Raw genomic sequence first — 23021 nt, 5'->3', positions numbered from 1 at the left:
ATATTAAATAAAAAAAAAATGTTATTTGTACAATTTTATCAAAATAGCCAGACATAAACCGATCCTTAATAATCATTCCAATTTTTGACATTAATTATGATTACATCTGACCTTTTGATTTGTATCAAAATAAGATTTTAAAAAAAGCGTCTAGGTTAGTGTTATGTTTTTTACATATAATTAGTTTGTATTTTTTATTTAAAAATACCAAACTAGATCTTTTATATAATTATGTTATGACATGGTTTTATGCTTGGCCAAAAGTACGTAATCTGTAGCTGCAATCGCTTAAATGATTTGACCGCCCTCAGCGCCGCTAGTATAGTTTCATTTCAAATTTGACGGTTACAAATGGAATTTAATTTAAACTTGTGACTGTTTGAAACTATACAACGGAGTGTCGAAGATCATGGTTAATATGGTGAAAGGGCCGAGCAGACCTCCTGGGTCTGCTCCTGCCACTCTTGTGCCTTCCAGGAGTGGCTCTACACAAAATACGTCGGCAAACGTTAAAGTGGTTGTGAGAGTGCGTCCGCTAAACGAGAAAGAGTTGGAGCAAAATAGCCGAATCGTAGTGGATGTTGTTGACGATAACATGCTTGTTTTCGATCCAAAGGAGGAAATGCGACCCTTTTTCTACCACGGTGTGCAGCAACCGACTAAGAATTACCTTAAACGCGCAAACAAGGAGCTAAAATTTGTATTCGACAATGTATGCGGTCAGAATGCTACCAACCAAGAAGTTTTCGAAACTACCACGAAAGAAATTCTTGCTGCTTTAATGGAAGGCTACAACTGTTCTGTGTTCGCGTACGGCGCTACTGGTGCTGGGAAAACGTTCACCATGATCGGAAATGAGGAACACCCGGGAATAACTTATTTGACTATGGAACATCTCTTCAATACAATCAACTCATTTGAGAAGGATAGAGAATTCGATATTGGCGTGTCTTACATTGAAGTAAGTAATGTTATTTTTATAACTAGATTGTTATATTGTGTTGTTTGTTAGAGTGAATATCTCTGGTCCGTTTACCGCCTTTTTTAATTTCGCTTATTTCATATATTAATAATTGTTCTAAAACTATTACACTCCATAAATCGGTATGTTCAACGATTGTTACTGTCTGAAGTTTTGTAAAAAAAGTAATATAAACTATTTTAATTTTTCTTGTATTAACTAGGTTCAATTTTGACATGATATTTATACTTTGCACTATACACACTATGACCTAAAGGCTTTCTTAGTAGAATTTTTATATTGCAAAATATTTACTTATTACTAACTTTAGTTTTGTTTTATTTAACATAAACATTTTTAATTTTATTCCCTCCGTTGTAAAATCATTATTTGTTTATTTTAGTTGCTAAAGAACTTAACCATTTTAAAACTAAAGAAATGAAAAATATTGGTTGAGAAATAAATAAGATGCCTCCACAGGTCTCTATAACCTGGCTTTTTGAGTACTTCTGTTATTGTGAGGCCTTACTTTGTGTGGTGGCCACCTACACAGAGTATGCCTATGAGGTTAGCAATCACCTTCTTGGTTTCTTTACCTTTAATTTTCCTTTGGCTACCAGATTCTGATCTGATTCTCTGGTTGCCTCGGAACTACATGCTCAAAGTAGCCCGGAATCCACTTATACCAGATGGTGAACAGCCTGATCTTTATACCAAGTTGGTTAAGAATAGATCTATTGGTTCCTTCCTTCCTAACATATGTTATTATCACTTTTATGTAATATTTTTATAAATTCTATTCATCTGTGTTTGTTTCACTTTGCAATTTAATGAATATCAATATATAGGCTATACTTTAAGACCATATAAAATTAAAGAAATACACTGAACTTTAATAAAATAATATTAATTTATACATTTTCATTAATTTCATATATAAATTAACAAATTTAAACAAAATAATAAACTAGCTTTCTATATATAATAAAGAGTATAAATAATAGTTACTGCATTAATTCTTATTAAAGCTATAATAGACAATAAACATCACCATCATCATTTCAGCATTAGGATGTTCACTGTTGGACAAAGATCTCCCCCATAGATTAAAAATAAAATAATAACAAGAACAAATTAAACTGTTCATATGACTAACTTAAGATTTTATTAGTATTCAGTTCAGTCGCTACATCACATTTACTCCCCCCGCAGAGTAGATCCTTGGAGTCTTTGATCTTCCATATTGTATGTTACTTTAACTTAGTAATATCTTTATCAAAAATTATTTTCTCTTCCAGGTGTATAATGAAAATGTGTATGATCTACTTGAACCATCAAGCACACCATTGCAACTCCGAGAGGATTCTAAGTATGGTGTAATGGTTGCTGGGTTGACTTTGAACAATATTAAAACAGCTCGAGAGCTGTTGAATATGCTTGAGAATGGCAACAAGAACAGGACACAGCATCCAACAGATGCTAATGCGGAGAGCTCTAGAAGTCATGCAGTATTTCAGGTAACTAAGTCATACATGCTAAATTATCTCAGAGCCAACTCTCTTAGGTTCTTGCAACTAGCATAACAATTAAGATGAACAGCCAACCTTATTATAGTATGTAAATGCTGAATTCAAGACTTCTAATCAGTCCTATTAGAAATTTATTGAAGAGGCCTATGTCCAGTAACAAATATCCCATGGCTGAAAATATAACATACAAGAACAATTTCATTTTATTTTGAATGAGGATTCAGGATCCACTAGTACTAAGTTTGACAAAGCTGTAAAATCAGTTACAGTGTGGTATTACGGTATGCGGGGGACGCTGCTGCCTATCTGATTGAAATTTGTGTTCAATGGCATTCCTATGTTAAGAAAGCACTAAGGATTTATGTAAGATTGTATCCCAGAAATCAAACCTGTGACCTATGATCTCAAGTCTCTATCTTTGGCACTGGTCTACCATTGGTCTATTAAATACAAATATCACTTATTGTAATGGAAGAAACTTTTTATTTGAATATATATTTTATTGAATATCAAAATTAGTCCAGAAATACATGGCTTTGTTTATTAATCAAATCTTTACTGTGGCGGCCACCACCAGTATGGTTCATGGAAATATTCAACAGCAGCTGTTTAGCTAAGAAATCCCTGCAATAATATGTTTTGTAATAAGGCAACTATTAGGACCAATGTCTTATAGTTTCAACTTATAAATTGTACACTAGATAAGCAATTTATTTTGCATCATTAATTGAGCATTTTAATTAAGTTCATTAGAGCGACCTGGGTTCTGACCTGTACCACCTTTACTTCTTGTTGGCAAACGGTACACGCGTGGACATCGCGTGGTCCACTTATCGAACTTACTAATGGAAGTAATGGGGTCAGCAAATTTCTGAGTAGTCAGGTCAGATGTTGAGTAGCTCTAATGAGCTACGACCTTTAGGCTTGATGATTATTGTATGCTCTTTGTGCAAAACAATTATTCTTGATAAATTGGACAAGATTAGATCTTTTTTCATTAATAGTAATTATGCATGAGAAATAATAGTCATTAATTTTAATTAATAAAAAAAATTTCATTACATTTATTGTACACGGTTTCATAATTTTTAAAAAAAAAAAAAAACTCATTTTCCTTACAAAAATTTCCCATTGGGAAGCTATGTTCTTAATTAGAAATACAAAATAAATCTACTAAATACATAATTGATCATTAATATATAGGTCTATGTGAAAATGCGGTACAAGACCAGCAGCCAACTCCGTATAGTGAAGCTATCCATGATTGACTTGGCTGGCAGTGAACGAGCGTCAGCGACAGGATGCGTCGGGGACAGGTTCAAAGAGGGGGCCAACATCAACAAAAGCTTACTCTCCTTAGGCAACTGTATAAACAAATTGGCTGACGGTAGCAGCTACATACCATACCGGTAAGGTCTAACTGATACCATTATCACTGTTTCTTTTTGCTGAGGGTCATGATCCCTTGGACATGGAGTAATTTACCAGAACTCTCCATGGGAAGATTTTCTTATACATGCGGTCATCATCTTATACCTGGCATGGCATGGCTTTCCATGGCAAAAATAGAAGCAATTACAGTTTCTGCAGATAGGAATTAACATGTTTATGTATGTATGTTTGTATTTATGTATGTTTTATACATGTTAACTACTGGATATTTATACTTCTACCTTTCCCATGCTATGGTTTTATGTTAGAGATTGCCTTGTGTGATAAGACCACTCATTCTACTTTTTTGTGTACAATTATGAAACTATCTATATGTGTCCTAGCATTTGCAATAAAGAATGTTATATAAATAAAAACAATTCTTTATTCACATTCCATATCAAATCATTACATATGTAAAAGTCATATGCATGTAATGTTTTTACCACAGAATATATGTATATATATATATATATATATATATATATATATATGGTATATGCTTAAATTATTTTTTTGTCTGTCTGTTTGTTCTGGCTAATCTCTGAAATGACTGGACCGATTTTGAAGTGACTTACATTGGCAGATAGCTAATAAAAAAGAGTAACATAGACTACTTTTATTTTCAGAAAAATTCTTAACACTGACTCCACCAATATGCAGTATTGCAAGCTTAAAAGACTTAATTATATTTTGTAAAACAGATATTGTCTTTAATACAAAGTTTCTACAAGAACCCATGTTGCATATGTTCCAAAGTTTTATGTAGTCCTTTCATGATAATCTTCCTAATTTTTGTTAAATGACATACTGATTTCCTCGCAATGTTTCTCTTCAACCAATCTTTGTTAAGTAATTCAGATGAATCACTTACAATCTTCTGCGACTCTAAAGTAAATTAAATCAGAACATTAATTTTTCGCAGAGATTCAAAGTTAACCCGCCTATTGAAAGACAGCCTGGGTGGTAATTGCAAGACGGTTATGATAGCAAACATATCACCATCGGGTGCCAGCTATGAAGATACATATAACACTTTGAAGTATGCAGCCAGAGCCAATAAGATACAGCTCAAAATTAAGAAGAATATTGTGGACGGAAACATGAGGCCATCGCAGTATGTCAAGATTAATGAAGAGCTGAAGAAGAGAGTTATAGAGTTGGAAGCTAAGTTGTCACTCTGTGTTGACACCACAAAGGAAAAATGTAAGTAATATATTTCATGGCGTATATATTAGGGGTGGCCAAACTCTTTGATAGTGCGTGCCGATCTTCGAAATCTGAAAATTTTGGCGAGCCGCAATTGTATATGCATTTAAAAAACTCAAAAGATTGTTTTTTTTTTACAAAAATCAAAATAAAATTTTTAAAACAAAAGTACAAAATATCTGTACTGAAGTATGTAGACATAATGACACACATATATAACAGCACTCTGAATAATACCTAAAATGCCGGTTAGTTAATTATGATCTGTGTCTGGATCTTTCGCTAATTTTATGCTGGAATAGTAATAATTATTGTTAAGAACAGTAATTTGTTTCCATTTCCCAAGAGCTGACGTAGGTAATATAAATTTAAATAATTAAATAATTTGTCAATCAATCAGGGCCAAAAATTATTGTTTGAGCCGGAGTTTGACCACCCCTGGCATATATATTTATACATTATACATGACGTCATGAATATGAGGGTTCCAATTGCCCCCTGATCTAGTCATTCTTTTTATTGTACCAAGATATATTTTTTACAGTGAAAGTAGACTGGCGTCGTCGTATGACAGAAGCGGAGGCGTTACATGGCGCATTAGAGAATGAATTACTGACCCTGATGGTCAGGCAGCGTGTGTTGGCCCTGCGCCACAAGTATCGCACGGACGCCTTCAGCCATGTCGCAGACTTGGCTCACAGATCTTCTTCCGACGCTTTGGAACAGGTACCAAGAGCTTCATGAATGCTATGAGACTGCATTATAATTATTAGTGATTGATAATATGTTAACCCCACTTAATCCTCATTGTCACACTATGTTACACCTTCTGGTACCCCTTCGAAACATAACACCACAAAGCTAGACTCAAAATAATGAATAATCATACAAATTTTTAGTTAATATAGTAACAATTTGTTATCTATTCAAGCATTTCTTAAATATTCTGAGATATCTTAATGTTTTCCTAGGCAACTTCCCTCCACCTTGCGTTATTAAGCTTCACCCTGCCACCATATTCTTCATCTTGACACCTGCCCTGTTTTGCCTTACCCTCATCCACACTCAGAGCAAAGATATAATTTAATTTATGAACAATCCCTTACTAGGTCCTCCTACTTCAGACCAAAGAAGAATAACTTACCCTATCTTGATCCCATACATGGTCAAAACTCTCAAGGCTTACCTCCTAAATCTGTCACCAGATGTGACTGGCACACTTCATTTGTAGAATAACCAGACTATTTCAATAACTCTAATTCCTCTTTGAATTTCTTCGTTTAGTATTTGGTCTACTATGTAAAGTGCCAAGCATAGCTCTCTCCATTCCTTGCCAAATCTCATCATTGTGTATATTGTTAATGAAAGCATTTTTTCGTCCAATGCCCTCTCAATCCCTTAAAACGAAAATCTGCAATAAATGTATGTTATCAATGATGACAGAATTGAATCATGGCTAGCTTACATTCACTCAACAAACCGTGAGATTGAATCAGGAATGAGCAGTTCCCCAGAGGAACGACAGTACCCACATGTCCCTGCAGATTGGCAAGTTGAATTGGCAGTGCACAGACCTAAATACACAGACCTAATGCCATAGAGTATTTCAGGTTCTGAAGTATAGACCATATTAAGGTTATCGAAACACGTTGTAAGCAGGATGCTTTAAACCAGTCCTTTTGTAAATCTATGGTTATACTGGATCTTGTACCAGCGATAAATAATCGCGTTATATGAAAACACTTTATAAAAGTCACGTGTTATAGGAGGATCACATCTAGAATATCACTTATGTATTTATATTTTTGTTTGTTTCTACAGCACAGATCAATATTTTATAGGATTGTAGATGAACATAAAACCTATATTTATTACATCTTAAATTTTTCTGTAGGTTTGTACAGAAGAGATACCGCGTCGAGAAAGAGCTGCTGAAAATTATCAGAAGCAAACGAAATCCTTAGATGCTAAAATCAAAGTAACCTGGGCCAAATGGAAAGAAAGTCAAAAGAAAGTTCAAGAGATTTTCAGTGAAGTCGTAACGGAGTGTCCTGATTTGCTGGTTTTAGTTGAAAAGATGAAACTGCAAAGTGAAATGAGACTTATTAAAGCGAGGGATGATCTTAGATACAAATTACTATGTATAAACAATAGAGAGAACAATGCGAGTAAAACTTGCTTGGACGACATGTCGGGGATGCTTAAGAAAGTATATTTAACCCTGAAAGGATACAACTTAGCTCCACCGACATTGACAGCTGAGTATTTAGAAATTATTAAAAAACTGAAACATTCAAAGGCTATAAACTGGTCTGATGAAGATGACGAAATCGATGATCAGTTCAAATTCGTATCTACGTTGGATTTAAATAATCCAATGTTACACATGAACCGTGAAGGGTTTAACACCACTGTAGAGATCACATCAGACAGTGAAGATCTGACAGATATAGAGAACAAAAACCCATTGATACGCAGCACCAATAAACGTGGAGACACACCAATAAAGCTGGCTAACAATGAGACGATACTAATCAATGACTCGTTCGAACTATTGGACACATTATCTAACCTTAACTCAATAAAGAAAATGAAGATGTCACACAACGCAGAACTGGACGTGGAGAATTTCGGTGCCGGAGAACTGAACTCTACCTTCGTTCTCGCCGGGAAGACTGAATCAAAGCCTTTGCAGATTAAGACAGAAAATATTAAAATTGAAGGAAATGTTCCCATGAAGAGGAAACTTGCAGATGCAACAAACACTATGCAAAAGTCTCTCAGCTTCAACAATAAAGGTCAGTGTATAGCAGTAATACTCAACCTTTTATATTAAAAGGGTTCATAGACACATGTTGGTCATGGTTATTGTATATACACTGCAAGATTGTCACCAACATAGTTCAGAAAAGTGGTATATGCTACATTGTTTTGAAGTCTAAATATTTTTAAAAAATAAAAAAATACCGACCAATTGTGTTTAGTGTTGCCATTAACCGGATTTTTATTAAAAAGTGACTTATGCCACTTTCAAAATAAACTGTTCGTATGTATAAATTTTTTTTACTTGTTACATTTTAGTTCAACTTTACAGATGGGATAACAGTTCACTAGGTAGTCTCTCATATATTTAAAAGAAAATTAAATTGGTTTATTTTACTAATCAACAGATAATAAACTAGTGAAGCCGGTGGTAGGCAAGGCTTTGCCGGTACGACGTGTTCCGCCCACAATGAGCCAGGGGCGCCCAACTCCAGGCTTCGGCTCCAGTCTCTCAAGAGACGGTACTCCTCTACAGAAAAATATCCAAGGTAAATAGTATTTATATTTATGATATTTTTAAATTCAAATAGTGATTTTAGTTACTAACAAATACTAACCAATTTTGGCATAAAATCACTCAACGATTTGTGGGCTATCAAAATGCATGGAACTTGGATTTTGACACCTTTACTTGTTTAATATTATAATGCAGTGGTCTGCAACCTTTTTCCGTCTACGGCACGCTAAAATCTTTTGTAGAATTTCGCGACACACCGAAAGCTTAATTCGAGAGACAAGTGAACGTGAGTTGTCATTGTGTCTCAAATACAAAATATGTATAATGAAAAATTATAAAATTTAACTTTATTAATTTTTACCGCGGCACACTTGTATCCGACGGCACACAAGTTCTTTTTTTTGACCCTTGCTATTGTGGACCTCTCGTTCTAACCCATATTTTGTTGGGTACAGGGATTTAATTTCTTTCTTAAATATTTCACTTCCTTTTTATTATTTTCATATTATTCTTCCATTCTTCACAATCTCCATCATTCTTTTCTTCATTCATTCTCTTTCTCATTCATTCTCGCATTGTTTGCCGCATGCGCATTTATCAGCGGGCTGGCGGGCGGTGCACTTTATTGCACGACTACAGCTGCATGTGCGGAACTGGCTAAATATTGGTCCTTTTCTTACTTAGGGATTAATCCTATATTAATTTCTTTACGCGATATATACAAATTATCAGGCACAATGTGCAGACCTACGCGAAATTATTGTCTTTAGAAATCATTAAATTACACAGTAGAGAAATATAAATAAAGAAATCTTCATAGGGAAGAAAATCTTTGAGGAACATGAATCCGCGTAATGTGAAAAACTTATAAAAGTACCGTGTAATAGGGAAATAATGTTACAGATATTTTTAGTGTGTTGTATTGTCATATAATACGAGGGTCAAACTGAAAGTTCTTAGAAAATCAAAAACTAAGCATTCTAGCAAGTTATTAGTTTTATTATAACTTTTCAAAATAACGTCCATTTACATCAATACATCGCTGCATTCGATGGAACCATTGAGAAAAGCACCTTGCCCACTCGGCCTTAGGGGTCTCTTTGACGGCGTTTTGAAACGCAGCCACTGCTTCTTCGGCGTCCATAAAATGTTTTCCTCGAAGTTTTTCTTTTATTTTCGGGAATAAATAAAAATCGCAGGGTGCGAGGTCGGGGCTATACGGCGGGTGACCCAGTAATTCCACGTCTGAGGTCGCCAAATAGTCGATCGTTTGCCTGGCGGTGTGCGACGAGGCATTGTCGTGATGAAGGAGGATCCTGCTGCGAGGTCGTTTCTCTCGAACTTTTTCCAAGACAAGTGGCAAACAGTTGTTAGTGTACCACTCTGCATTAACCGTTTTCTGATCCTCTAAGACAACTGTCGCGTAATGACCTGTCTTTCCGAAGAACGAGGCCACCATCTTTTTTCCAACACTTCGACCTCTCTTCACTTTAGTTGGCAACTCTTCGGAAGGAAACACCCACTGAGCAGACTGTCTTTTGGTTTCCGGATCATAACAGTAAATCCAGCTTTCGTCACCCGTTAGTATGTCGAACACAGCATTTGAGTCACCTCCGTTAAATTTTTGGATCATTTCTCGGCACCAATCAACACGGCGGAGTTTTTGAGCCTTGGTCAAATTATGCGGTATCCAGCGGGCACAAAGCTTCCTGACCGCTAAATGTTCATGGAGGATTTTGTGCACTTGGCTCATACCTATGCCTAGACTTGTCCGAATCTGCTGATAGGTCACTCTTTTGTCAGTCTCTATCATACGCCGCACAACACTGATATTGTCTTCAGTCGTCGCTGTAGAAGGCCGTCCCTCACGCAAATCATCGGTGAGATTAGTTCGACCACGTTTGAATTCATTAAACCAGTTGTAAACTGTGGCACGAGATGGGGCTTCATCGTGAAAAGCCAATCGAAGTCTATCATAACTTTCTTGTTGACTTATATGACATCGAAAGTCATAAAAAATCATTGCACGAAAATTTTCTCGGCTTAAATTCATTCTGTCGTGCACAGACAATTTTCAATTTGCCGCCAAATCGTAAAACAAATGACAAATAATGAAATGTATACTCAATATTATTGGTAAAGAGTTCTATTTTCAAAATTTAAACTTAATTTTTTAATATAATGCTTTTAAGTTGCCAGTTCTAAAAACTTTCAGTTTGGCCCTCGTATTATTCTGGTGTAGTGAATTGCATGTTTGATATAAAGGATGAAGGTGAATATATAGTTCAATTGCTGTCTATTTACGTATGGTAGGTACAGCCTATTCAAAAATCAATGGTTTCAGATATAATAAATTATTTAATGATAATATAGTCGCTTTAAAAAATGGGATTGAAAAATTTCTTAAATTATTGTTTACCATGCAAACTTTGTACTGCCAGAAGTTACTGGCCAGTCGCATTTGAATTAAAAAAACAATTTTGAGAGCGATCACATTATACAGGTTGATTGGAAACACATGTTAAAACTTTTTGCTGGTTAATGAGCTATATGAAAGCTTTTACATCTATAACCAATCATCCTGTGTGAAAATAGATTTGTTTATGCTTTTTTTTTAATGTTTTTTTTTTAATTTATGCATAAGAAATGCATGGCACATACATCAAACATTAAATAGGTTAATATTGTGTGCCTTCTAATGTGTGTTTACTAAAAGGGTTATTTAACGTGTTTGTCTTGTGTACTAATGAACTAACAGGGCCGGGGCGTGGTACAGCCTGTGATACTCAAAGATCAGTTGGTTATAAAGCAGTGAGGGCAAGAAGCCGCGTGCAGAGTCATCCATACTCCAGGCCGCTGCCAATCGCCGACAGGAGACTATGATGGAACATTCACATCACATTAGACGACAGAGGATAAAATAAGGAACATAAAGCGTATTCGGAACAAAAAGCGTTAAAATACTAGAACAAAAAGGGTAAAATACTAAAACAAAAAGCATAAAATACTAAAACAAAAAGGGTAAAATGATAGAACACAACTGGTAAAATGGTAGAACAAAAATGGGAAAATACTAGAACAAAAAGGGCGTAGAATGCTTGAACAAAAAGGGCGGTAAAATGCTAAAACAATTAATACTAATAATATTGGACCAAAAAATTAAATTATTATGTACTTAACAACACACAAATGACGTCAATAACAATTCAAAGACATTGTTTTGTATTTTTAATTCAAATGTTCTTTTGCAATTCCTCAATGTTCAACCATCCTTATTTCTTACATAAATTTGTAGCTATTAATTTTTAGTGATTATGCAAAATGATATTAATTTTTACTTATAAATTTAACTTAAAAAGTGTATTTAATTTAAAAGAAAGAAATGTGAAATTTTTAATGATTTTATATGTGTAAGGTATATATGTTACTGCATTTTTTAAATTTATTAAATTTGCATTGGACATAGCAAGTAGTGTTTACATATATTTTTAATGTGACAATTTTTTGCATATATAATGTAAGGTGCAATGGAATAATATTTAAAAATTTAATATGACAAATAATTATACACCAAGTTATAATTTTTTTGGCGTTGCCTATCAAAATTTCAATGAAATTAGAGAGAGAGGTGGAGTCATGTATATGTGGCTACCAAGAGATATTTACTTCTAGTTAAACAATAATCGTAACCAAAATTGAGTCAAAATGTGTGTTGTTGTGTCTTCAAGTAAAGAAAGTTTGCTTATTGTAAGACTACGGATAATGCTTAGACGTTTTAGATATTTAATTAACACTAATTATACCAACACTTACTAGGCACTTATTTCTACCATAGCGGGTCATATGACTCAACTTTACATTTTCTATAATGTATGGAATATTGTTATTAGGAACGATATAAAAATTAAATTTATTATAGTTAAACAAAATAGCATATTAACCATTTCTATTATAAACGCAAAAAAAATGTTAAAAATGGGTCATTTGACCCGTTATAGTATGTTTAGTGTTAAACTAATTATTTGGTATGGTTAATTAATAATAAATTAGAACAGATAAATTAGTGAACATATGAAAATACACCAAGCATTAAAAATATATAGAACTAACGCTGCTTGGTCAAGGGCCTAAATCCTTCGAGCCAAAACCTTGGAAACCTAAATGACGTTGTAGTTATGAAGTAAGTAATTTAGTTAAGTTTTGAGTAATTTTCCACTTGTCACTTTTTTATAAGTGCAATTTTTTTTTTTAAAATTTACTCGTAATTTTTTACGCGTCCTCTACCAACCGTATAAAAACTAGTGTGTACATATAATCAAAACTTTTATAAGTAATAGTGTACATTTTTATATTTAAAAATGATACAATTATTATACATATTCCAACCACACTTATTTCCTTTACAGACCTAAGAACTTTTTATAAAGAAAAGTCAAAATGTGAAACGGAAAATTAAAAATATTGTCGTTGGTTTTTATAACAAAGCTATATAGCATTGATCTGTATCAATATATATTTATAATATTTAGCTGTTTCAAATAACTAACACTACTCTGACTGAATATATAAAAAAATATTTTTTACTAAACAACGGACTTAGTTTAACATATAGTTATACTTGTAACGATAAAATTGTACAATACACGGCGATAAACATTGAACATCGACCTTTGGAAAGAGACAATCGGCTAATTTCCACTTCGAAAAGCACTATCTCTGTCCCACACTACTTATGTGACGTTTTATCAGTCGTATATCGTGCGACAGAGAAAGCTCTACGAAGCCGAAACTAGCCGATTGTCTCTTTTCAAATGTCGATGTGCAATATTTATCGCCGGGTACTGTAGTTAATATAATTTGCAATTTTCTCTGTATCATGTGTCTGATAAATCATTTTTTTATTTATTATATACAAAATATGTAAGATGTTTTTTTAATTAATTACAGATTATGTAGTCGAAAAAATAGTGGGAATATATATTAAACGTCAAATCTTGTCATAGATAAAAAATAATTGTTTTTTTATGTGTTCGGTTTCAATTTGGAAAGTAAAAATGAAATAATTATTCAAGAATAGTAATAATTAAAAACAAGATTAATTAAATTATTGGTATTTTTAACCTTTTCATGTAACTTTTATCTGTATTTTAACGCTTTTTGTTTCTTATGTCCTATAATTGTATTTATAAATACGTCTTAAAGATGAGCGATCGTCTTACGTATATTTATTTTGCTAGAGGTAAGTCGTTTTTGTCTTTTATAGTCTATGTATAATTTGATAGTTTTAATTAAGTAATTGGTATCGATTTAGCTTTGGATATATTTTGCTTGAAGTAGAACTATTTTTAAGATCACGGCATAATTCACATCTAATTGATAGTTTAATTTTAATTACGATAATTAGTGAGAAATGGCGGCGGCCAATTCCTTTTAGGTGACAAATAAATTTTTGACAGATGTCAAATTGAACTATGCGATAGTGATGTGACGTAAGTATGTACACCGACTCGTTTTAAATTTTATCGATATAATTGCTATTGATTTATTTTATATTTGTGAAAGTGTGAATTGATTAATAAAATTATTTTTTAAATGCATAGTTTTATTTGAATCAGATATTAGGATGCATCGGATGTTGAGTTGGATTAATGTGGAAAACACTTTTGTGTTGGAAATATTTTGAACAGCGAATGAGTAAATGTGACGGCCCCTTTTTTCCGTCTGGTCACGGTATATGACTGCGTAGTAAAAATTACTTCAGTTAATTTTTAAATCATTATAATTATATATATGATAGTTATTTGTCTTTACACTCGTAGTTAAACGCGAGCCGCAATTATGTGCTAAGATGGCATGTTTACTTTAAGTAAAGCAATTTAGAAAATTTATTTTATTACCTGAACATTTAAGGAAGAAATTCTCAAACGTGTGGCAACACTCAAGTCGCCGCACGTTATTATATTGTGGGGAATTGTCCCAAAACTGTCCCCGTACGGCTGTAATTACATCTTCTGGAAACCTTTACAACTAATTAGTAGGAACGTTTTCCTTAATCTGCGGAATTGCTTATCTTATATTTAAACGGTTTTATTTAGTTCGACCCGTACGGAATTTGTTTATTTGGGTCAAAATTAGAAATTGAAATTTAAGCACCTTCCCGTTGTTAGATTGATCTGAAATTTGGTACACACATTTAATTTAGTTGACAATACAATATAATAAAATCAATAACATTATCAATCTAAGATGGCCGCCGACACAAAATGGCGGATTACATATTTTTCCTTAACCCCCTGCATATGGGTATCAAATGAAAGGGCTAAACTAGTAAAACACGATGATTATGTCAAAATTTAAAATTCAAGATGGACGTCGTTCCAATATGGCGGACTAGGTACATATTTTTCAACAACCACCACAATATGGGTATCAAAAAACTGTTTAACTTTACAGTTTTTTAAATGTATTTATTTAGTATGTAAGACGCGTTCAGGACAACAGTTTATGTTAAAAGTTATTATTTTTACTTTCTATATTTAACAAACACGTACTCCGACAGCTACACTATTCATTTTAGTAGTTCATGGTTAAGAATTGTAGTTAGGTCAGTGTCCTTAACAATTTTTCTCCAGGCATTCTTATTTTGAAACTTACATAGAACCTTGCAAGGGTGTTGCACGATTTTATAACTGCGACAGTCCAGCAAGCAGGTGAGATTACCTTCTACATTGCCGATATATAAAAGTCAAAATTTTCGATGTACCTCCGTGCAATATTACCGAAGGAGTACTAAATTATTGTATGCAAGTAAACTGGGTAGTCGTGTATTTATTTTGAACTCATGATAGACTTACAGTACCCGGCGGTAAATATTGCACGTCGACCTTTGGAAAGAGACAGTTGCTAATTACGGCTTAGTAAAGTGTTATCTCTGTCGCACGAAATAGTCACATAGGTAGTGTGTGACAGAGATAGTGCTCTACGAAGCCGAATTTAGCTGATTGTATCTTTCCAAAGGTAAATGTACAATATTTATCGCCGGATACTGTATCGGCCTTTATTTTAGTCTTAGATGAAACTTAAGCATACAGGTTTCCTATTGTTTTATGGGCTATTAAATAACTTAAGAGGACAGTTCGGAGAATATCGATAAATATGGAGGAGGCTTTAATGAGGTACTAAATTAATGAAAGGAATTTCCACAAGATCGTCAGAGGAGCTCATTAAGATAAATATAAAATTAATCTATTCAACATTGGAATTTTTTTATACTGCTTCGACGGTTTAAAGGGCGTGAAATGATCTACCTGATTAAAAAATGTATTGATTTTTTATTTTCAATAGATAATAACAGTATAAATTAGATGTTAAAACAAAAGAAAATATTTCATTCAATTTCGTTTTTTTCGTTTACAAATTTTTCTAAATTAAAAGTGGCCTATGTTACTCATTATATCAGTTACCTTCCAGTATAAGTCCCGTTAAAATTGGTCCAGCCATTTTAGAGAGAGAGCCAGAACAGACAGATAAGAAATAAAAAAAAACCGTGCCGTATATACATTTAGATGTGTGTAGTAAAAAGCGGTTATTTAAATATTACAAACAAATATTCTGATTTTATTTCTTTTGTGTTGTGTCTAAAGATTTTACAGTTTGTATAAAATGTATTATTAATTCACAGAACTCTGACGCCGTAAATAGAGATGTTGAATAAGTAAACATTATTAATGTTCATTCTGCACAGCGTTAATGTGCTGCTTTAAAACTTAAACGGATATTAAAGTGCCTAATTACTGTGGAATATTAATTAAAATTGTGTAGAAATTAATAATTATTACTGTTTGGTAGTACTTGTGTTGAAAATTTTTAATTTGTAACTGGCTAATTAAAATTGAAAAAAAAAGTTAAGGTCATGTGCACTTAACTTGCAGCTCTAACTCTATCTCCTTTCTTTTGTCATCTTTCTCTCTCCGACTCATGGTACGCGTGAATTCAAAGGTAATTTAGTTAGAGTCTTCACCTGATCCCTCCATCGCTGGACGACCTCTAAAATTTAAACCATTCACTATCCTGGAAGGCATCATGACCTTTCAAGTAATAGTCCAGCGCTGGACATAGGTCTTTCTCATAGATGCATAGGACCAGTTGTAAGCTACCTTCGTTCAGCGTCTTCCGGCGATCTAAATAGGGTCGTTTGTTCATCACCTCTTCTGAGCAATAAATGACCATCTACTGCCAATTCAATTTGTTGATTTACATCGGTTCTTTTATTCCTTTACGGATCCTCATTCTAATTTTATCTCGTAATCTCGAAAATCTTGTGCAAAGCCGTCTCAAAGGAACACGGCTTGTCAATGAGGGCCAAAGTGAGAGGCCAGGATTTATTGACGCATGTCTTCATTGGTAACACCTTGATCTTGGATCTGGGAGGTACGATGAACCTTCACCAGTTTCTTAAGAAACCTATCACTTATACACTTCTTCATTCATAAAAATTCATATTTATATAATGCATAATCTAAATACATAAAAACGAATGTGTGTCTGAAAAATTTTGTTAATTGTGGTAAATCCCCGGAACGGTTTTGAAAATTTTTTTTTAATCATTTGGATGGATTCATGTATAGATTTTAAATTAGATACATAACACTGCAACGCGTCAACTGGTTACACCAAGTTAGATATAAAATGAAATTTGGCGCAATCTACTCCTCATCAAGTGAGATGCTTAATCCGTGCTCCAACTTAAAGTACAAACAGTTAATTGAATGTACTCGGTTGCTACATCTTGATTATAACTTTGGCATGCGATTCCAAATCTATCCCGACAACATCTTAGTTCAATTTAACTCTGTATATCTAAACTGAAACGGTAACACTTTATGGACTTGAGCAGTCAAGTTACACAGATACCAGTAACATTAACTGGTTTAGTATTCTAAAAAGAAAGTTATCAGTGTGAAATAGAGCTGAAGGAACTGGTGGTGTTATCAGGAAGGCTGTCACAAATTCCTAGATTATTACGGGAAAGTTGTCAAGAACGTCATACAAAAATATAAAGTTTATATTAAATACTAGCTGATCCCGCAAACGTTGTTTTGCAAAAAAAAATGATATTTTAATTTACAAATAAAAAATAAGGGTTGATCGTAGAGGGGTGAAAATTTATGGTTGTATGTATTCTTGTATGCTGTATCATAAAAAAATAAAAACAAAAAATTTCGTAAAAAAAAAATATTTTTTTTAAGTGTGAACAACGTTTATCACTTAGGGGTATAGAAAATAGATAGTAGCCGATTCTCAGACCTACTGAATACGCATATTAAATTTGGTAAAAATCAGTCAACCGTTTCAGAGGAGTTCAAGTTCGAACACCGTGACACGAGAATTTTATATATTAGATATAACGTCGGGTATATTAGGAAAAAAATGCAATTAAAAACAAGAATAATGAATTTGAAATTGTAAACTTAATAGAGATAGGTATCAAAAAAATATTGAAGAAAGAGAGGCAATGCGTGTAAGAATTGTGAATGAAAGGAGGAAAACAAAAGAGAGTGTGATGACGCCTAACCCGCGTTCAAGCGAGGGCGGTCCGGAGAGACCCGTGTCTCTCCCGACCGCCGAGTAGTCCTCGCCTACACGGTTATAGTTCTCCGCGTGTAGACGTCTTCGTCGTAACTGAGGTACGATCCCCAGCGTAAAATTTTTAGTCGGTGGACCTCTGTTTCCACGGGCTCAATTTCGATGAAGCTGTACAAAGCCTAGACCGGCTAGTAGCACAACATGAATTACATCAAATAATAAAAAAATAGAGTGTGATGAATGAAAGAGGACCTAGCAATAGAAAGAATGAGAAAGAAGAAAGAAAATAAAATAGTAACAATGAAATAAAAAAACATTGCGAAATAAAGTCCTAGTACCAAATACGACAAGAGACACGAAATGACACTGATGATTGGTCTCTTGCGTTTTATTTTGGACTGGACTATCATTCTGCCCAAATGGCATTGGCAGATTCAGCTGGTTTGAGATGATGGCACAGAAGGCGCCCAGCCTTGTACCTCTTTAGACGGAGTAAAGCTCGTGGCCACCCTGGGGAACCTGGTCTCAGGTCGCTACGTATTACTATTTCGCCGAATTGGGTTTCTGTCGTCTTTAAATCATATAAAACCTTCAGTAACAATAAAATTGCAATGTTTGTTTTTAACAGGGCAATTCTGGTTTCTGGTGTTTGATTATAGGTGTACAATCTTTCGATATTTGAAATTTTTTGCGAGCAACAATTGAATACGCATCTAAAGCACGCAAAAGAATGTTTTTTTTTTACAAAAATCATATTTATTTATATTATTCAAACAAAAGTACAAAAAATGTATATTTAAGTTAGATAAAATGACACACGTATATGACAACACTTCTAATAATACTCAAGATGCCGGTTAGTTAATTACGATCGGTGTTTGGATTTCGTTAATTTTATGATTGAATAATAATAATAAATATTCACACCAGTAACTTGTTTCGATTTCCCAGGAGCTAATGTTATATAAATTTAATTATTGCAATAATTCGACAAACATCACTCTGTGTTTGGCGCTAATCGGTGTAACATAACTCCTGAAGATGCCCCGTGGAGGGGTGAAACACGTCTTGAGTGATTTGACGGTGGCAGTTGTGTAATTCGCATTGTTTGCCGCATACGTATTTATCAGCGGGCTGGCGGGCGGTGCACTTTGTTGCACGACTACCACTGCATGTGCGGATGCGGCTAAATATTGGTCCTTTTTTTACTTAGGATGGACTTCCGCAAGGTAACGGCTGATTCCATTAAATACCAAAGATAGTCGTTCAAAGTGCTGAATGTCGCTCGCGGGCTACAGTTTGACCCCTGAAATAGCTTATAAATAAATAGTTTATAAAATAAGAAACAACGTAATGATAATATAAGTAGTAAGAAGAGTTATACCGTGTGGGCCTGGCATAGAATAGGTCGACCTCTTTTCCAACCGTGGGCGTCGTACAAGGCGAAAGAGAGATCAGTTTCCTGATGAACAGCAGCGCCCTCTACACTACACTGCGATCGCCAACCTGCCTGACATATGTGGCGATTATGGTATATCTCCCCAATGGAACATAAAAGACATCGGACCCTGGTCCCAGGCGGCCTTGCTGTCCCTGGGGAAGAATTCAGTGAGAGAAAGTGTGTACAAAATTCAGATTAATACGCATTAAATTATTGTTTCCTATCTATCCTTGCAAACTTTGTACTTCCAAAAGAAATAGGCCTGTCGCATTTAAATAAATAAAATTAACATATTTCATCATCACCACTTTATACAGAGTGGTTGGAAATAGGTGTGAAAGTTTTAATGCTTGCTCCTATAATCAATGACCCTGTATATCAACAGAGCCGAAGTTTCACTCTGTCGCACCTTCGAACTAACTGAAGTTTCAGGAGTCCCTTATGCGAGTTGAAAGCTCGCACGGCGTCGAAATGTGACGATAATATAACGGCCTCAGACAAGATTCTCGAGGAAAGCTTTTGAATTCAGAATGTTTATAAGTACAACTACTGCGCACACACATATTAAATACACCAATACCTGACTTTGCGTCGTGGTTACGTTCCAAAAAAACACGACGCAAATTGAAAAGCCGCAAAGTGAATTAAGATTTTCTATAGCAAATCATGTAAAGATCGAAGATAGGTTACAGGGTCACGAAAATACTACTTTTCAAAAAGAAAATTTAACAAAGTAAACATTTAAAAAAAATCACTCAACACGTGTCTCACCCCTCCACGGGGCAACTTCAGGAGTTATGTTACACCGATTAGTGCCAAACACAGAGTTGTCTGTGACGGTGGCAGTTGTGTAGTTCGCATTGTTTGCCGCATGCGCATTTATCAGCGGGCTGGCGGGCGGTGCACTTTGTTGCACGACTACCACTGCATGTGCGGAAGTGGCTAAATATTGGTCCTTTTCTTACTTAGGATGGACTTCCGCAAGGTAACGTCTGATTCCATTAAAAAAGAAGCCGTATATTATATAGGTAGTGAGTTCGATGTAATAACTACAGGTGTATCGTCAATAGTGAGTTTGTAACAAAACTTCGTAAATTACTGTTAATATCTCCTATAACAAAGGCAATGGAAGATGATATAAAAGTCACTCAAGTTTATTCGCGAGTCTAATTCTTGGAAAGCTTAGTGTTTCGTTTTTGCGTAATATTCCCAGCTCGAGCGGGACTTTTCTTGTTACCCTCTTCCCTTGGAGGGCTGCCAGCATCGTGTCCGAAGTTCACGTCGGGAGGACGTGACGTCACGGGACGCGCCATGTCGCCGAAACGAAATGAATTGGAAAAAAATAAACCTTCACATTTTTTAATAAATCAAAAATTCTTTTAAGAATTGAATGAAAAATGACTCACGTTCCAAACAGGTATGGAATAAAAACAAGGTTAAACATGTTATATACAGACAAAATATATTTGTAAAGATGAACAAGATAATGATACAATTCGTTTGTTCAACATTACAACTTTTAACAAGACTCTGAATCTATTATCAATTTATTTTCTTTAATATATTTTATTATTGACTCCACTCTGCTTCGTAACGTGGTAACAACAGATCTTTTTATAAAGATCTAATACAGCCTAAGTGAAATCAAAATAACCAAGCGACATCATTGCCAAGGATTCTTGTTATATAAACATTCGTTTATTGAATAATAAGTTCTTTACGTTAATTTATTTTTAATATGCGTTTGGAATATTGTCAATGGTAGTCCAATGATGTTTTGCGGCATTTTCATTATCATCAACATTTCCAGGTGCAAGGCCTTTTTTGGTAAAGGGATACAGGGGAAATATCTGGATCGACACAAGATACCCTGTCCTCAGATGGAAGAACAGGATTATATGAGATTCCTTCTTACTAAAACTCCCTCGACAGCCACCTTCGGTACATTTGCAGGAGCCGCCGAATCTCCTACGGAACTCGCAGTTGCTCTTCGCTGCTATGCCAAGACACATTTGGGTTCAAGCTATGACAAGAACACGAGGCTATATCGCATTGCTGCCTTGGACTTGCATTCAGTGAACGATGAAGGTCTGATGCCTTTTCACTCGCCTCTTACGACAGTCAGAGGATACCTTAGTCTTATTCTAGTGAACTCGGGTTAATGGGTTGAACCTAGCGCGGGGCCTTCGAATCTAGCGGCTCGTTGGCGCCAAAATTCAATCCCAACTGCCATAGGTTGCACGCGCGACGTACCAACTACCTTATGATTTGAGTTATAACAAATTACATTGTAATAAAACTATATTGACATACTTGCGAAGGTAGCGCTTTAGATTACCAGGATACAATCTTAGATAATTCACAATTTGTGTATTAATTGTAAAAAAAATCTGCTACACAGAAACAATGTCCCAGATGATGTTCAGCAGTATCCTATGCGTTTCATAGTACTGCACTAAGATCGCCAACCCGCCTGCTAAGCGTGGCGATCATTATATATTCACCTATAGATATATTTGGAAGTGTCCTATAAACTAAACTGACATTCCGATTAAAAAAGTTCAGTTCAGAAATATTAGCGTCTTTCGGAAAAAAAAGTAATAACTCTGAATTTTATAGTGCACTATGTTGACAGAGTGATGTCAAAGTCTGTTGTCATTTTATTGGCGAAAATAAAACTGATATTTCATTTCAGTCCGGCGAAGTGAAGCTGAATTCAATCTTTTAAAAAGTAAACTTGTTGCAGCGCGTACATGTAAGTTTGAAGACTTATTCGCGGCGAAGTGCTTCGGCTTTCATAACTTCAACATTCTTGACGTTTACATAATACAAGTAGTGTTTAAAGTAACCACGCCAGATAGATTATATTGAAAGAGGAAAAAATGTAATCGACCCTCTGTAAAGTATAAATCAAAATATGGAACGACTACACATTGAAACTTTATAAGACTTATGTATGTTTTATCAGCATTTAAGGTATTTATCATCACCGTTTCAACTGTAATATCTCCACTACTGGACATGGCGTCCATATACATCCAATATGACCTTGCATCGTGTCCTTAACAAAATCTGTATGTGGTCATCAGTTCAGCCCAAAGACGCCCTCTACAAGACAAAGACCTCTCCCAAAGATATTTATGGGAAGATCTATCATAAATGCTGTGGTTGGCGGGTTGGCGATCGCAGTATTTTTTTAAGGCTCTCGTTATTGTCGACCTCTGTATCCCCCATGTCTAGTTTGGGACAGAGTAATTTTTTATCTTATTATTTTTTCCACTGCCTTTTTTATTTTTATTCTCTGCTGTCATTCTTCACGTAATCTATCGTTATATTACTTCATACCTCAATTAAACAATAAGAGAATGACAGCATTCTCTTTCTAGTTGTCATTCATACATCGCCTTCTCGTTTCTCTATTCTAAATTATTTTACATTTATTTATTTACATTAGCTTACATTTTGCATACAATTTTATAGAAGTGTAGTGGCAATTGTAACCCAGACAACAGAACCAATAGAACCAAGGTGCGAAACCAATAAAGCCAAAGTGCGGCTCTTTTAAGCTCGCATCAATTTAAATGC

General features: G+C 34.6%; 1 protein-coding gene across 1 annotated transcript; it reads left to right on the top strand.

Moving 5' to 3' along the window:
- The first annotated feature begins 351 nt into the window (after window positions 1-351).
- LOC137930888 (kinesin-like protein KIF18A) lies at window positions 352-11516 on the top strand. Its single transcript, XM_068774232.1, has 8 exons — window positions 352-961; window positions 2260-2478; window positions 3694-3899; window positions 4847-5127; window positions 5675-5856; window positions 7025-7928; window positions 8301-8441; window positions 11169-11516. Exons 1-8 carry the CDS (start codon window positions 410-412, stop codon window positions 11291-11293), a joined length of 2610 nt encoding a protein of 869 aa, XP_068630333.1. The 5' UTR covers window positions 352-409; the 3' UTR covers window positions 11294-11516.
- Window positions 11517-23021: the final 11505 nt, after the last annotated feature.

This window comes from Battus philenor, unplaced genomic scaffold (genome assembly GCF_028537555.1).
Source record: "Battus philenor isolate CCGP_79_NKW_IND1 unplaced genomic scaffold, ilBatPhil1.0.hap1 SCAF_7, whole genome shotgun sequence".
NCBI classification, from domain to species: domain Eukaryota; kingdom Metazoa; phylum Arthropoda; class Insecta; order Lepidoptera; family Papilionidae; genus Battus; species Battus philenor.
The sequence above is the reverse complement of the archived record's forward strand: the minus strand, read 5'-3'. Positions and strand labels throughout refer to the sequence as shown.